This window comes from Bison bison, unplaced genomic scaffold, assembly GCF_000754665.1.
Source record: "Bison bison bison isolate TAMUID 2011002044 unplaced genomic scaffold, Bison_UMD1.0 scf7180017864266, whole genome shotgun sequence".
NCBI classification, from domain to species: domain Eukaryota; kingdom Metazoa; phylum Chordata; class Mammalia; order Artiodactyla; family Bovidae; genus Bison; species Bison bison.
This window is the reverse complement of record NW_011494838.1, coordinates 2,142,035-2,159,257: the sequence shown is the minus strand read 5'-3', so window position 1 is coordinate 2,159,257 and position 17,223 is coordinate 2,142,035. Positions and strand designations below refer to the sequence as shown.

Genomic DNA, 17,223 nt, shown 5'->3' with positions numbered 1-17,223 from the left:
GGTGATGATGATGGTGGTGGTGATGGTGGTGGTGATGGTGGTGGTGATGGTGATGATGGTGGTGATGATGGTGATGGTGATGGTGGTGATGATGGTGACGGTGGTGACGGTGATGGTGGTGATGATGGTGATGGTGGTGATGGTGGTGATGATGGTGATGGTGATGGTGGTGATGATGGTGGTGATGGTGGTGATGATGGTGATGGTGGTGATGGTGCTGATGATGGTGATGGTGGTGATAGTGATGGTGGTGATGATGGTGATGGTGGTGATGATGGTGATGGTGGTGATGATGGTGATGGTGGTGATGATGGTGGTGGTGATGGTGATGGTGGTGATGATGGTGATGGTGGTGGTGATGGTGGTGGTGGTGGTGATGGTGGCGGTGGTGGTGGTGGTCATGGTGAGGAAAGGTCAAAACACCTTTCTCCCTTGAACACTGAGAACTCTGAAAACCATCTTAACTATTTTCTGTTTGTTTTTAAGTTACAAGGTCTCCATGCGAACCCTACATTTGGATGGTATTTGGGTCCATCTGGTGGAGTTTCTAGCACACCGTGTACAGAACAAAGCACAGGCTTTACAATAACAGGTTTATCATAGGAAAAAACAGCCTAGAAAGGAAGTGAGAACCACTGAAAACTTGGGTCAGGACAAAAAATACATATACATCATGGAAATGTGTCTTTGCCAGGAAGGACCCGTAAGCCAGTAGTGTTCCCTCAGGTTTCTATCCATTCTTCAGAAAGAGATGTCTTTCACGAAATTTAGAAATACCGTTTCTTGTTATTTCAGAACAGTTCTCAGATGAATAAAAGGCCCAGTGGGAAGATTTTGGCTGTGTGCATGGCTCCCTTCCAGAAGGCTAAGGAAAAGTATCTTACAGAAACGATGGCTGGATTTTTGAGGGTAAGTGAAAGAGCAGCTTCGCTAACCAGCAGGCCACGTTTGCTCATGATGCCCTTGGGTGTCTCCGTCGGGGGCTCCGCTGGTTGCGCAGGGGCTTCCCTGCTTCTGGCGCCCCAGCTCTTGGCTGATCAGCAGGGACAGGAAGGACAACCGACTGGAAAGTGGAGCCTTGGCTACTCAAGGCTGAGACCAATCCGAGCTGGGGCCCCTCTGACAGGGAGCCAGGACCTGCAAAATCACTGGAATTCCTTCCATTGGGAGCAGGACCAGGAGAGAGGGGAGGTGCGTCAGCTTTTGTCTCCGGCACTTGGCTGCTACAGAACTCACCCTCAATAGCCTCCACTCCAGCTACCCCAGCTCCCAGTTCAGCAGGGAGGCTTAAACTACCTTCCTCGCTCGAACATCGGAAACTCTGAAAGCCATCATAACTATTTTCTGTTTGTTTTTTAAGTTTCACTGGGAACAGAACTTCTACATTTCCGATCACCATCCAGCAGCTGTAATGACTAGACTGCAAAATAAATGAAAAAAATGGAGACTAAATTGCGTGTTCCTGCCCCCATGTGACCCGAGAACTGCGGTGGGGCAATGGGGTTGCTTCTCCAAAATCAAGGTTCTTGAGAGAACACGTGGCACCTGCAAGGCGGAGTCGAACAGAAGGTTCCGGGAAGATGGAAGAGACATCAGGGTGAGCAGGGGGAGAACGAGGAGGAAGGCAGAGTAGGGAGGCTACTGTCTTTAAGGGGCTCGGGCCCCTGCCGCCACTGGACTCACTTTATTTGTCGGGATGTGCGATGGAACGTCTGCCATCTGGAAGGCACGCTCATGCCGCAGTGCACCACCGGTTTGATCTGCAAGGAGACAAAGGAAGCCCAGAACCCAGGTCAAGCTAACAAATGCTTGTTGAACACCGACATGACACACAGCTTCCGCCCAAAATCTAAGCAAAGGTGGGGCAGCCCCGCTAACAGAACAGACCCCAGAGGGGCCCAGGGAAGCTGCGCTCCGTGCTGGGCGGAGTCTGGGAGCTGCAGCGGCTGAACCTGGCATGCCCTAGAGCGGGTGCTCCACCAGAGGACACCACGCCGAGAAGCCCTCACGGCGCAGCTGGAGAAAAGCCGGTGAGAGACAAAGAGCTCAGCCAAAACTAAACAGATTTTGAAAATTATATATACTCGTATACTAATAGCCACAAAACCAATGCCATGAATATCAACAACTACCATGAATTTGCAGACCCAGTTAAGAAAGAAAACAACAGAAATTATCCTTTGCAAAATTCTATTAAGGTACAGCTACCCTAAGAAGCAGCTCTCTGCTTGACTGCATAAAATTACGGAAACAATGAACCAATTGCTTTTCTATGTGTTAATGATTCACTAACCCCAATATCACCTGCCTGATTCAATGGCTCCAGCAATTAAATACACGATTCTGGACCTTTCCCCCGGTATTCCATACAATAATCTCCTAACAAGTGTCAGGCAAACATGCTTTTCTGTTGTCTGATGGTGGTGACAGGTTCAAGACTCAAGTCAATCATCTGCCCCAAGAGGCAGGACCCAATGGGCTTTAGAGCTCTTTATTGAAGGTGGTGGCTCAGACAGTAAAGAATCTGCCTGCCATGCAGGAGACCTGGGTTCAATCCCCGGGTCTGGAGGAAGATCCCCTGGAGAAGGAAATGGCAATCCACTCCAGTATTCTGCCTGGAGAATCCCATGGACAGAGGAGCCTGGAGGGCTACAGTCCATGGGGTTGCAAAGAGTCAGACTCAACTGAGCGACTAACCAGGGTCATTAAACTTCATCATGTGTCCATGATGGAAGACTCTCGAGGCTGCCAAAGCAGCACAGGTGGTTTGTCGATGCCTACTGTGCACCAGGCGCTGCTGCTGCTGCGTCACTTCAGTCGTGTCCGACTCTGTGCGACCCCATAGACGGCAGCCCACCAGGCTCCCCCGTCCATGAGATTCTCCAGGCAAGAACACTGGAGTGGGTTGCCATTTCCTTCTCCAATGCATGAAGTGAAAAGTGAAAGGGAAGTCGCTCAGTCATGTCTGACTCCTAGAGACCCCATGGATTACAGCCTACCAGGCTCCTCTGTCCATGGGATTTTCCAGGCAAGAGCACTGGAGAGGGGTGCCAGTGCCTTCCCCACCAGGCACCGCACTCGGACCTTTATAGGCGTTCGTGTCTGATCCTCAAAACAACCAGGTAACAAAGAATCAGAGGTTATACAATCTTCCCAAGAACACACAGCTATTAAGTGTCCTGGCTATAATAAGCCATCAAAAATATTTTATTATAGGTTTTAGCAAAATGGGCACTTGAACCTATGTCGATATAGCACTTAGGAGCCTTGTTGAGTCATCCTTGACCCCAGGACTTTTTCCATCTCTTTATCACCGTGTGAGCTTGCTCAGTTTGTCTCGCTTCCCTAAACCTGTTTGTCTGTCCGCGTATGCAATGCAGATCAGAGCAGTGCGTGTGCAGTAAGTCAGACAGAAAAAGATGACTACTTCATGATGCTACTTATAAGTCAAATCTGAAAAAAAATACAAGTGAATCTACATACAGAGCAGAAACAGACTCACAGACAAACAGACCTTATGGTACCAACGGTGAAAGTGGGGTGATAAGTGAGGAGACAAACAGACTTATGGCACCGACAGTGAAAGTGGGATGATAAGTGAGGAGACAAACAGACTCATGGCACCAACGGTGAAAGTGGGGATGATAAGTGAGGAGGCTGGGACTAACCAGTACAAGCCACTACACATAAAACAGATAAGCAGCAAGGACTCACCATATGACACAGGGACAATATCCATTCCTTGTAATAATCTATAATGAAATATAACCTTAAAAAACACGCATAACCAAATCACTTTTTCAATCACACTTGAAACTAACACAATATTGTAAATCAAATACACTTCAATAAAAATTTAAAAATATATATTAGGCAAAAAAAAAGTTAAAAAAAAAAGTAGTGCATTGACATAGGTTTGCTCGAGATACCAGTAACACAAAGTGAGTGAACACATTGTCCAGTGCTCAGCAAAGCGCCTGAAGTTCAGAGCTAAGAGCCCAGGCAACGGCAGCGGATCTTATTTGTCTTGTTGCCCTGAAGTCCCTTCTCTCCCTGGCCCCATCCTGCTCCGACAACCCTCTGTGAACACCCTCACAGCCTTCTTCATGCCAAACATCAGACAAAAAGCCCCATAGCTGACCCGTTGTCATGCTCCCCTGGAGGATGGACTTCAGCTCAGCTCAGCTCAGTTCAGTTCAGTTCAGTTGCTCAGCCATGTACAACTCTTTGCAGTCCCATAGACTGCAGCACGCCAGGCCTCCCTGTCCATCACCAACTCTCAGGGTTTACCTAAACTCATGTCCATTGAGTCCATGATGCCATCTAACCATATCATCCTCTGTCATCCCCTTCTCCTCTGCCTTCGATCTTTCCCAGCATCACGGTCTTTTCCAATGAGTCAGTTCTTCTCATCAGGTGGCCAAAGTTTTGGAGTTTCAGTTTCAACATCAGTCCTTCCAATGAACACCCAGGACTGATCTCCTTTAGGATGGACTGGTTGGATCTCCTTGCAGTCCAAGGGACTCTCAAGAGTCTTCTCAAACACCACAGTTCAAAAACATCAATCTTAGGTGATCAGCTTTCTTTATAGTCCAACTCTCACAGCCATACATGACCACTGGAAAAACCATAGCTTTGACTAGAGGGACCTTTGTTGGCAAAGTAATGTCTCTGTTTTTTAATACGCTATCTAGGTTGATCATAGCTTTTCTTCCAAGGAGCAAGCGTCTTTTAATTCCATGGCTGCAGTCACCATCTGCAGTGATTCTGGAGCCCCCCCCAAAATAAAGTCTGTTACTGTTTCCACTGTTTCCCCATCTATTTGCCATGAAGTGATGGGACCAGATGCCATGATCTTAGTTTTCTGAACGTTGAGTTTTAAGCCAACTTTTTCACTCTCTTCTTTCACTTTCCTCAAGAGGCTCTTTAGTTCTTTGCTTTCTGCCATAAGGGTGGTGTCATCTGCATATCTGAGGACTTCAGCTGCCTGCTGACAAATGGACTTACAGGCTGGAACTGGTGCTCTGAATGACTCCAGATTCGCTGAGTCCGCAATCAGAGAAACCATCACAAAGCATCAAGTGGCCACTGACTCATGCAGCCAGCTGGCCATCCTGGGAAGTCCCTACTCAGAAGCGGGGCCTCAAGTAAAACCGACCCAGCGACAGTACCTGGTCCAAATTCTGCCAGGCTGCAGACTCCAGAAGGCCCTCGGCCATGGTTCCATTCATTTACTTAAGCCTTATTTGTGGAGGACCCACCACGGGAGGAACTGTGCTAAGTGTTAGAGACGCAAAGGTGAGCATCACACCTTGCCTTGGAAGTGCTGGGCGCATGGGGACCCAGGCCATTGAAGGGGCAGTCTGGAAACAAGGGGACAAGCACACGCAGCTCTGTGGTGAGGGCTCCGTGGGGGCAGCACGGGGCACAGACAGGTGCACCCCCTCCTCACAGCGACACAAAGCAGGCTTCCTGGAGGAAGCTGCATCCAGGCTGAGAGCTGAACTACAGGAAGGAGCCAGTCAGTCGAGGGTGGGAAGAAATGTTGAATGAGGCTGGGGGAGCAGCATGTGCGCAACATCCTGGTGAGAGGACTTTGGACACACCCTCGTGGGTACAAGGTCTCTGGGAAACAGAAAGCGCTGGACTAGATCCTGGACTCAGAGGGAGGGGTGGTGAGAGGTGGGGCTGACGGAGAAAGCAAAGGCCAGGTCAAGGTTAGCAGAGTAGTCTCCACCCCCCGGGAGCAAGGAGGCAGGCCTGGAAGTGTCTGCACCAGGGAACCGAGGTGATCAAGTTGGAAAGGGAAGCGCAGCATGCCGGAAGGCCAGCGGAAGGCACAGGGCTCCCAGGAGCAGCTCGGGTGCGGTCAGCGTCAGCAAGAATCGGAGGAGTAACTGAACGGGCTTGAGGGGCGAGGGGAGGGATGGGGCGCAGGGCAGCTGGGAGACGGGAAAACTAAGAACAGGTCTCTGGTTTCAGGAACTGGGTGTACAACTCTGTTCTCCGAAAAAGGGAACACAAAACAACGGGGTTTGGAGGAAGATGTACAGCTACGGAGGCCAAGCTCTGGAGCCCACAAACTACAGTTCGTGAAGCCTGTGGGCCCCAACGCGGGCGCTGCACAGCAAGAAAAGTCACAGCAATGAGAAGCCCTTGCCCCAACGCTAGGGAGCAGCCCCACTGGGCACACTTGGGGAAAGCCCGCTCAGCCACGAAGGCCCCGTGGAGCCAAACACACAAATGACAGTTTTTTTAATGTTTATATTAAAAGTCTTTTTAAAAATCGGACACCGTCGACATTCTCATTAAATCAACATGACACCATCATCGAAACTCAAGATCCCAAGAGCACTACTTGGAGTCTAATTTTCCTCGTCCCTCCATTGAATGAAATGCAATTCCAGACTCATTACACTGAAGCACACGTCATTTCTATGGTTATAGGAAATGTACTACTATGATATTCTAATTAATTTTAAGTAAATTTTTTTGCTAAGCTAAGATCTCTTAAGAAGCTTCTTCAATTTTCGCATTAATTTAATATTTTGACCACAATGTAAGTTCTGTGAAAGAATACTCTACAAAAAGCTAGGCACGCCTACTCTGCATTACTGTATCACAAAATAAGGCAGAATAATTTAGTAAAACATATAAACCCTGAATATTTGGACTTGGCCAAAACTTACAGTATATTATATTTAGTGTTTTTAACAGTTTTCACTGGTGTTCAAATTGGTAGGCATTCATGGACTTCAAATTCAGGTAGGGTCAGCTATTCCAACTTAAAGATACTATGAGTAATAATTCCAATGATTTACTGAGTTCTTACAACAGGCCCATCACCGTCTCAAACCCCACAACACTCTAAGAGGTATTATTTCAGATCCATATCTATAGATCTAATCATAGTAAGATGTCATAAACCATTCAACCATTTCTCTATTGATGGACATTCACATGGTTCCCAGGTTTTTGAAATTACAATAATAATAATAAATGCTGCCATAAACATCCTTAAGGCCCAGCGTGTGCACTGAGTGAGCTGGCTGGAGGGGGTACAGGAGGGGAGCCCACGGCCTCGACTTCTGACAAGGTCTGGGGAGCTTTCAACACCACGTTCTCTTGCAAAGCTACCTCACAGAGGCTGTGAAAACACTACAGTCCCACCAAGACAAGGATTTACACATCAAACAGCAATAATCACGAGCCACTTTCAGGGAGTGACATCTTCTACCGAAGGAGCGGGGGCTGGGGGGTGACTGTCAAGCACCTCCAGGCCTCCGCACTGCACAGGACACGGAGCACCCCAGGGCGGGAGTGGCATTCTCACGGGAACGCCGTCACGTGTGCCCTGGAAGCAGCGCATGCTCTGAGAGACGTGCCGGAAGTCAACATTAAAGAGGCTACAATTGTGCGCCTAACTCCTCCTCCTTACAATCACGAGGGCTCTATCGGGGGCCATCCCAGTGCCTGGGTACAATAATGAACACGCAAAAGGATGGAAGGTCTGTTGACAGGGAGCGGGTTAAATAATTGTGATAGACTCACATAATGGAACATTTTGCAGCCACTAAAAACCATGTTGCAGGAGATCCTTTACTAGGTTAAACTATCATGATACTTAACTAATAAAAAGAAGAGAACAGTGTGTGTTGGTGGACTGCCTCTCTTTAAATATATACACACACATACTGTACGTACATGTGTGTCTGTGAGGGTAGATAGCTAGATATTCGCTACTTGTGCAGAGAAAGGCCGCTGGAAACGGACATGATGAAACACACACAGTGCTGATCTTCGGGAGGAGGGATCATGGGCGATTTTCGCTTTCCTCACTGAGCTTTTCTGCACGGCAATTTTGACATTTTTCTCAGCAAGAATGACTTTAAAATGAGATTTTTTTTTTTAAATGAAAGAGTGCAAATTTCAAAAGAACAATTAGAAAGTTCCTTGGGCAACCACAACCTTGGTGTGAGGGCCCTGGAATCTAGGCCCGACTTGGAGAAGATGGGGTGGTACCCACATTTCACACAAGGCTTGTCCTAACGTCTCCCATCACAGCGTCCTCAGTCAGAAAACAGGGAGCTTTGATGAGATACTCTAGGAAGTCTCCTTCCTGTCCTAAAATGCTAAATGTTACCTGTAATCAAGTCTAATGTTTTTAAATCATTGCAATGTACAAAGGATAAACATAGACTCAAATTTGAACAGTTACCATCGAGAGGTCCTCTTCAGAACTGGTGTTTAATCCCACTCCCTGCCCCGCCTGGAGAGGGAGATGCAGGGACCTAGGGGTTAAAGATGACCATACACATTTCCTCTCTCTTTACTAAGGCAGCTCTGAAATTCGGTGACTGCCAATTGCTTTCTGGTCAGGAACTTTTCCCCCGTCCCTGGCAAGTGACAGTCTAAGGTGGGCAAGTAACGCTAAATGCGTTTGCAGGCTGGTGCCTGGGGGCAAAGCGAGCACCACTGGGCCGTCCTTGACTGCAGCCCTGGCTGGAGTTCAAAGACATTTAGAGGACGTGGAGGATGAGAACCGACACATTTAGTGCTGGTACACTACATATATTTCATCATGTAATCTTCATATTACACATTGTCTAACACACATTCTCATCTCCTTTTTACAGAGGAGAGAACTTAACAGCAAAATTACCATGTGTAGAAGCAGATACTCTAAAAACAGCTCACCTTTGAAATACTCCACAAAAGCCCATTTATAAAATAAAAAAGTAAAATCATCTTGCATTCTACAAAGCATCAGGCTGTCTTGCTCACCTGGTGATTTTTGTTGCTCATTAAAAAGGCGGATCTCTTTTAACTTACATGTGAACTACGGTTTGTTTGTTTGCTAGCTAAGACCCAAGCGAGGTGAATAGAGTGAGGGATGGTTCCATCTTGCAGACCTTTCAAATGTCTTTCAAGCACAGAAATGTTGGGAACATAGAGCAAATCTCTGAATTTAACATTATAATGAGCTTCAACATTGTGCGACTTAAAAATAACTTTTCCTGACACCTGTCTTTCCAAATCCCCAAAACTAAAGAGGAGTTAAAAGGCTTAATGAATGGCAGCACACTGCATCTCACTAACTGGGTGGATGGACCTGCTCTCTCCCTAACGGCAGTCTTAGAACATTCTCGCCCACGGCCACCACCTTGGTGACTGAGGTGCTCTGACAGAACACGCTCGCCCAGTGACTTCTGGCTTCAGGAGCAGCTGCCTTTGTAGGCATTCCCTACAAAAGGCTGTTTCTACAAAACGTCAATTACTCCACACTGACGTTTCCATTTTTACCAAGTCATCCACTTTATCCCCTCTTTAGTAGCTGGCAGTGAGCACTTACTTCCTTCAACTTCCTCATCTTTGCAGGCTTTCTGGGAACTATATTAATATAACTGCAAAAGAAGAGAGAGAAACCTAGTTAGAAGGTAGATATTTAGATTGAAAATCTGAGCCTCTTTGGAGGCGTCTCGTCTTCGGCATCATAACATCCCACTGCATATCGACTTAACACTAAAATCTAAGCGGCGCGCACGCCCACGCCCACGTGCGACAGCAGTGTCACTGCAGGGAAGTGCCCGTACCTGGTGCTGCCACCGCTGGCGCCACTCGGGAACACTGTCCTCAACTGGCATTGCTCTCCCTTGCACGACATTATTAATCACAGAGGAACCTTGGGAAGGACTCAAAGAGGAAAACTTTACAGGGTCACTCGAGGCTCATCCAGGGTCCACTACCCACCACAGTCAGGGCGGAGACCCGGACGGCCCGCCCAGCTCCTCGCGCCTGCACTGTCCCGCACGTCCCACAGAACCTCGTCCTGGACCCCATCCTGCCAAACGTGAACAGTGGAAGGAGCCGGAGGAATCAAACGTGTGTGAGCCCCACAGGCACAGCTGTTACCTGAGGACTTTCGAAGAGTCTTCCATATGCCTCAAAGACAGAGCAGATGTTCTTAAGGATAAAACAGAATACATTAAAATGTATATGTGTTAAGGCTTCCTTCTGATTTAAAACAATTTTTTAGATATTTGAGATTGTTCTTGACAATGATTTTAGCCACAGTCAGAGAAGGATTGACTAAGAGTTGGTGGATGGAAGGAAAAGACATTTTTAAGCACTTACTATGCAGTCAGGAGTCACAAGCTCAGACACCTACGGAGGCAAGTGAAAGCTGATGCTTGCAAAGGGTGGTGTTAGGGAATGGTGGGGTCTGCGGCTAGTGGAGTGAGGGTCCCTCTGAGATCGACAGGGCGCGTAACTCCTGGGCACTGTTTTCCTGTGGAAATGCAGGCAACTAAAAACTCAGTCCTTTTAAACAATAAAATCCTCTATTTTTTAATGGAAACCAAAATTTTATATCACATGAACACCTCCATTATAAAATGCTGCAGCCAATTCAAACCTTTGAAAACTGTGAACTGAAGAGACTGTACATCTTCAACTCACCACCCTTGGCTTGTAGGTCCCTTCCACGCACACTTCTGCTTGTCTCCAAATAGGCATTTTAGGGTTGAATCCCCAAATTACATATTTGACAATGAACATTAATCCCCCACATGACACAACTTATTATCATGAAATGGAAAACAAAAGGTAAAAATAAATATGGGAAAATTAAGGCACAAAAAGACTGAACAGCCACAAAATGCTATTTATTGTCTCCACATTGTCTGCCAAAGAACACTGAAACAGAATGCAAAGGGGGGACAAGCGATTCCTCAGAGAGCCGGCGGACCCGGGTCATTAAGCCAGGTGCCTGGAGGAGGTTTCTGGATGGACCTGGGTTTCCTTGGGGGTGTGGGGGGTTGGGGAGCAGGAACTTGAAGCAGAGCCTAGATGCTCGTGTGAAAGGTGCCCCCTGGCTGCTTCTGGAGAACAAAAGCAAGACAGAAGCCCACCGCGAGGACCATGCCGGGCATTTCAAAGTGCTGTGTCCACTGCGTCATCAAAACCCGCACTGGAGCAGACACCAACGAGCCCTGTTCTTCTGATGAGGAGGCTGAGTCTCAGCGAGGCTGTTCAACCGGCTAAGTGCTACCACACGGGGACAGCCAGGACCCTGTCCAGCCCAGAGACCACACTCCTTGCCCCCTGGCGTGCTGGCCTCTGCACATGTTCTTCCCCCCTCCCCACCCCGACTAGTGCTCAGGTGCAAGTGGGGGTTAGGAGACTCGCGGACAGACCCGGGTGCCACCAAGCTGCCAGAGTTTAACAGCACGTTCACTTTTTATCTCAACAACAGACTCCTAAGGTAAACAGGAAAAACTCCTACCATAGTTCAGATTCTTTAGGGTCTCCCCAAACACACATGCACACACACACACACACACACACGCATACGTACATGTGTGTGCATACATACATACACATATGTTCACACACGTGCATGCAGACATACACACATGCACGCCGAGACATGCACATGTGCACATACACACATATGTGCCACATGCACGCACACACACAAACATATACACACAGAATGCCTTGATCTACATTTTATTGTGAATACAACTTTCTCCACAAATCATTAATTCCAGGCTTTATGGGACATTTATCTTTTAAGTAATTATTAGCCTACAATATTTTGTTTTATAGAGAAAAAATTATATTTCTCATCTCAAATTAATTTATTCCAGAAAGTGTAGGAAATGTGAATGATGACTGGATTTGCGTAGACTTTACGCTGCTTGTCTTCCCAATGTACCGTTTCACAGCTGTTATTATGAGAAGACCTCCGGGGCGGTTCATATATCATCAGGTTGCACTTCAAAGTTCATCCGCTGGCGGCATAATTAGAAGCTTATTTGCCCGTGGAAATTAATTTTAGCCACTCAGTGCCTCAGTAAGTACAGAATATACATTCGGACAAGTGCTAGCTCACTGATACCAATGTAAATTAAGCCCAAACAGTTTTCAGAGCTTTATTCACCAACATCTGGGTTCCGATTTCATACTTCATTGATTTAAAAGGTAGTGAAGAAGCGAAATCCAAATGCCTCTCCATGTTGAACTCTGCATGCAAACCCCTCCCATCCATTCGATAGCAGTGAAGGTACCCGGAAAATGCAAAATAACAGAGGGTCTCCACCACGTGGGAACCCCTCCTCCCCTTCCTGCTCAGTGAACTGGATCACCTTCCATTCCCTACAGAATATAATAATTGACCTTAAGAAATCCAGGAAAAGAAACACCTCAACGTCTTTCTCAGTATTTCTGCCATGAGTCCAAAACATTTTCAATAAGCCCTGAAAGTCTCTCCACAAATGAGAGGTCTCCTGCGTCTCCTGCATGAGCAGGCGGGTTCTTTACCACTGCGCCACCTGGGAAGCCCCAATCCAGACGCTACCTCTTGGCAACTGTGACGTCTATGATTTTTCTTCAAAAGCAATAGGATGTCAAGTCTGCACATTTGCATATGCCATTAAGAACTTAGATCGCAAGCCAGCTAGCTCACAAAATACCTCTATCTGGGTGGCCCTGAAAAACTCAAGATACTGACAATTTGGAGGGCCCTTTGGACAGGGAGCATCCTGGGCATTTGGGAGAAGAAAATGGAAATCCCCTCCGGAACATCTCACTTTTATCTCGGGCCTCAAAGAATCTCCTCAAAACACGAATTCCGTGGAAAAGGAGTCATTTGCATTCAAAACGTAAGTAAACTAACAAGGCTAGCAAGGACCACAGGAGAAAACCAGGTGAAAGAAGAGAAGATGGAGGCAAGTTCAAATAGTGGGATTGCAGGCGCAGATCATGTTGGGAAGCGCAGTGCAAAACAGCCATAAAAGGAGAAAGTCCCTGGGAAAATGGCGAAGGGCCAGAAGCACTCGGCTTTGCACTGCGGACAGAAAGACATCTCCTGCCTTTGGTTATGCTGGGCGCCAAGAGTTAATAATAAATAGGGATGTTACTTGTGAGAGCGGGTTGTGGGAGAAGCCCATGAGTCATTTAGAGCGCGCTGTCCTTGAAATGTTTCTACTGATTATGTGTTAACTCCGTATGCGCTCTGCTGGCCACATACTTTAAGCTCTTTGTTCCTGCTTCTATAAAAAAGCTCGACTGCAGAAATAAACTTGTCAGTCCTTGCATGAGACTGTCCATGTGTCCTTCCTTCAGGTTCGTCGCTTCCAAGTCCCGGGAGAAAATCCCCAACAGATCACAGCGGGACAAGACCTCAACAAAAGGCAAACCTGAAAACACATGCAGGACCAAGAGACCCAAGAGAATAAAACAGAAGCTTTGAAAGAAGAACCAGACAGCATGTTTGGAAATGAAAAATTAAATGATTTAAAATTCAATGAGTAGGTTTGATAGTGTAGGACACAGAGGCAGAAAAATTAATCAGAAGATCTATGTGAAGAGAGTGCCTAGATTACAGCACAACGTTGAGAGAGAGAGAGAGACGAGAAAGAGGAGGTCTGAGCCAGTGAAACAGGCCCGCCCACACCCACCCGGACACTGGAAGCAGAGCGGGAAGACAAGGCAGAGCGCATCCGGAGAGGCTGGCTGAGAACTCCCCCGAGCCGGCGACGCCACTATCCGGGATGCAGGGAGCGCCAGGAAGGCCGCACTTAGACACGCTGCTAAAAGCACAGCATCTGGACTCAACCCGTGCAATTCAAAAAGCCAAAAAGGATAAAACTTTACTTTCAAAGAAGCGAAAGATGATGGCTGATTTCTCATCAGCAACCACTGAGTTAGAAGACAATGAAAAGCGCCTTCCATGGGCTGAAGGACACTGTCATCCACAGATTTATAACAAAAAGAAAAAGGATGAGAAGACCTCGGCTCCGGGAACCGTGGACTAAGGAACCCTGATCAACGTATCCTCTTAAAAACAAGAACAACTGGACAAACTGAAAAACACACCTCTGCAACGTAACAAGGTAGTGAGGGGTCAGCACAGTCCAGGAAAGAAAGGAAATAGAAAGACAAGAGCCCGGTGTCTGGGGCCACTTTGGTTTCGGGGTGGTGGCTGCTGGGAGCAGAGAGGAGAGAGGATGAACCACAGACAAAGCATGGCCTCAGGGCCCACCAGCCAGGGGGTCGTCATGACCCACTCTCCTAGAGACCCCTGGGTGGTCCGAACCACCCCACACTCTGAAGCTGTGTTAAAGTGACCGTGACCTGGGATGATACCATTCAAATTATTTCTGCAAATAAGTTTTAAAAGTAAAAATGTGCAGCACAGAGAGATAATGAGGCAGAGGGCGAGAGAAGACAGCCTAACAGAGACGCAGCTGTAACAAGAGCCACTGTGGCTTTGGGCTGGACCACTCCTGCCCAGGAGACCCAGCAGCTAGATCTCCCGTGGATGCCTCACGACACGGATGAAGCTTCCTGCCATGGGCATGAGCCTGCAAGCACCTGCCCCCGTCAGGCCTTCAGATGTGACTGCACCAGCATCTTGATTGCAAACACACGAGAGTCTCTGAAGCAGAACCACTTGATTAAGTTGCTCCAGACTTCCTGGTAGGAGGAACTATGAGACAATAAACACTGCTTCCCACCAGTAAGCTTGCATGAACAGGACACGCAGCAACTGATAACCCACATGCTGTCCGGGAGGAAGTCTCACCCACGTGCACCAGGAGATGGGTAGAGGAATGTGCACAAGTGTGCTGACTTAGCATGAAGTTTAAAACAACCCCAATTACCCACCAACAGATTGAATAAATAAACTGGTATGTCAGTCAACAAAATAATACCTAACAGTGAAAACAAATGACCTATAGTTACATGCTGTTAACATGGATGACGGAGAAGGCAATGGCACCCCACTCCAGTACCTTGCCTGGAAAATCCCACGGACGGAGGAGCCTGGAAGGCTGCAGTCCATGGGGTCGCTGAGGGTCGGACACGACTGAGTGACTTCACTTCCACTTTTCACTTTCATGCATTGGAGAAGGAAATGGCAGTCCACTCCAGTGTTCTTGCCTGAAGAATCCCAGGGACGGGGGAGCCTGGTGGGCTGCTGTCTATGGGGTCACACAGATTCACACATACCTGAAGCGACTTAGCAGCAGCAACAACATGGATGAGCCTCAGAAGCATATTATTGTGTGAAAAAGCAAGTAACAAAATACACACAGCATAATTGCATTTACATAAAGTACATAAAACACTGGGAAAAAATGTATCCTTCAGGGATAGATTATTATGAAACGATGATTATCACAAAAGCCAAAATAGTGTTTCCGTGTGGGCAAGGGATGGGAGTGGAGATAGGAGGTTTTGAAAATACTGGTCATCCTCTTTTCCTGAATCCCGATCGTGGTTCACACAGAGGCTTGCTTTATTACTATTCTTTAAACTACACATAAAATTGCACATACTCCTCTGTATATGGGGCTTCCCAGGAAGCTCAGTGGTAAAGAATCTGCCTGACAACACAGGAGATGCAAGAGACACGGGATATGCAGATTTGATCCCTGGGTGGGGAAGATCCCCTGGAGGAGGAAACAGCAACCCACTCCAATATCCTTGCCTGCAGAATCCCACGAACAGAAGAGCCTGGAGGGCTACAGTGCATGAGGTCGAAAGAGCTGAACATGACTCAGCAACTGAGCACACACACACTCCTCTGTGTACAGGACATATTTCACAATAAAAGAAATGGCGTCAACAACATGTAAGGAACAGAAATGACATCTCTAAAGGAAGACACGAGACGTGAGTGACGCCAAGGCAGCCCGGGAATCCACGGAGGACGAACAAACAAGTGATTTTCTCCTTCCACTCTGTTGTGCAGCGCAAGTTGTTCAGCTGTGTCTGACTCTTCGCGACCCCATGGACCATACAGTTTATGGAATTCTCCAGGCCAGAATACTGCAGTGGGTAGCCTTCCCCTTCTCCTGAGGATCTTCCCAACCCAGAGATCAAACCCAAGTCTCCCACATTGCAGGCGAATTCTTTACCAGTTGAGCCACAAGGGAAGCCCAAGAATGCTGGAGTGGGTAGCCTATCCTTTTTCCAGCAGATCTCGCTGACCTAGGAATCAAACCAGGGTCTCCTGCATTGCAGGCGGATTCTGCTCTCTAAAGGAAGCCTTTTCTGAGGTCCTGCACTTCAACACCTGTGCCTGTCCGCGCAGTCTCTGCTTTCTCTTCTGCAGTTACTTCTGTTTGTGTCTTATCTCCCCGAAACACACACGGAAAGGCCCTCGCAGCCTCCCCAGTTCTCCCAGGCTGCCCTCCAGGAAGACGCGCACAATAGCTTTTGTTAAGGAACTTAAGAAAGTGCGGCACTGATATGACATTTGTATAACGAGGTACCCAGAGCTTACAGAAACGATGAAGACTGTCAGAGCACAGAGACAGACGTACTCCTGGAGAGAAAAGTAAGGCTATGAACAGAAGTGTGGTGACCCCATTTGCTGAAAGATCTCACAAACTGGTATTGCACTAATACCATCCCCAGGCTAAATGAAACAGAACTGAATTCACGCTCTGGGTGGGCACCCAAAGCACTACGGATGGCCTGAACCCGGCCAGCTCCATCATGGCTTTCCAGGGGGCTCTGGAATTGGTACATGGGCCTGTTTGCTCAGGACACCTACATCCTTCCCCAGCTGCGGTCCTGACCTCTGCAGCGCTGGGGTGGCAGGGGTGTCCCTGCCCTGCTCCCGGCGGGCATTCAGAGGCTGGAAGGCACATCTGCATTTCCTTAGCTGCCAGAACTTCCAGAATCCTAGGTGCCTGTCCTCAGTAGGGTCTGAATCTAGCAGGATAGAGAATGGTGAGCAGGCCCACAGCACTCTTCAGGAGGCACACTCATGGAAGGGCGTGCGCCCAGGTCCCCAGGGACGCCAGTCTGGACCAGTTATGACCCAGCTCTGCCTCCCTCTCTGCTCTGTGTAGCCAGCTCCCCTTCTCCCCGCAGAGCTTCCCGCCTTTCCAAAGAGGCGCGCCCTGGCGCCCTATTTTCACTGCCAGGCCCGCCGTCCTCTCCCCATCCCCTTCCTGACCCTCTGCATCACTGACGTTCCGGGGACAGACTCTGCTCGGCCCTGATCACCAGGCAGATGGTGCATGGCGCGCCAGGAGTTGGCGCCGGCCGGGCAGAGTCGGCGCTGTCCCCGTCTGGGGGGCTGGACGGCGGCCCCCGCGGGGCAGGGGCGCGCGGGCCGCGGGCACTTACTCCAGCTTCTTGAAGCGCTCGCGCCCGGCTGCCACGTACTTGCCGCCGGCCTGCAGCGAGTCCAGCTCCAGC

At 48.3% G+C, this 17,223-nt stretch overlaps 1 protein-coding gene across 1 annotated transcript in view; it reads right to left on the bottom strand.

Annotated features, from left to right (window-relative positions):
• The window catches only part of DCDC2C (doublecortin domain containing 2C), a 62,529-nt gene that overhangs the window by 44,107 nt on the left and 1,199 nt on the right, over positions 1-17,223 (bottom strand). Inside the window, exons 2-4 of the mRNA XM_010848446.1 lie at positions 17,152-17,216; positions 9,353-9,404; positions 1,684-1,760 (exon numbers count right to left, since the gene is read on the bottom strand). Coding sequence (XP_010846748.1) covers positions 1,684-1,760; positions 9,353-9,404; positions 17,152-17,216 — 194 coding nt within the window. The remainder of the gene's footprint in view (positions 1-1,683; positions 1,761-9,352; positions 9,405-17,151; positions 17,217-17,223) is intronic.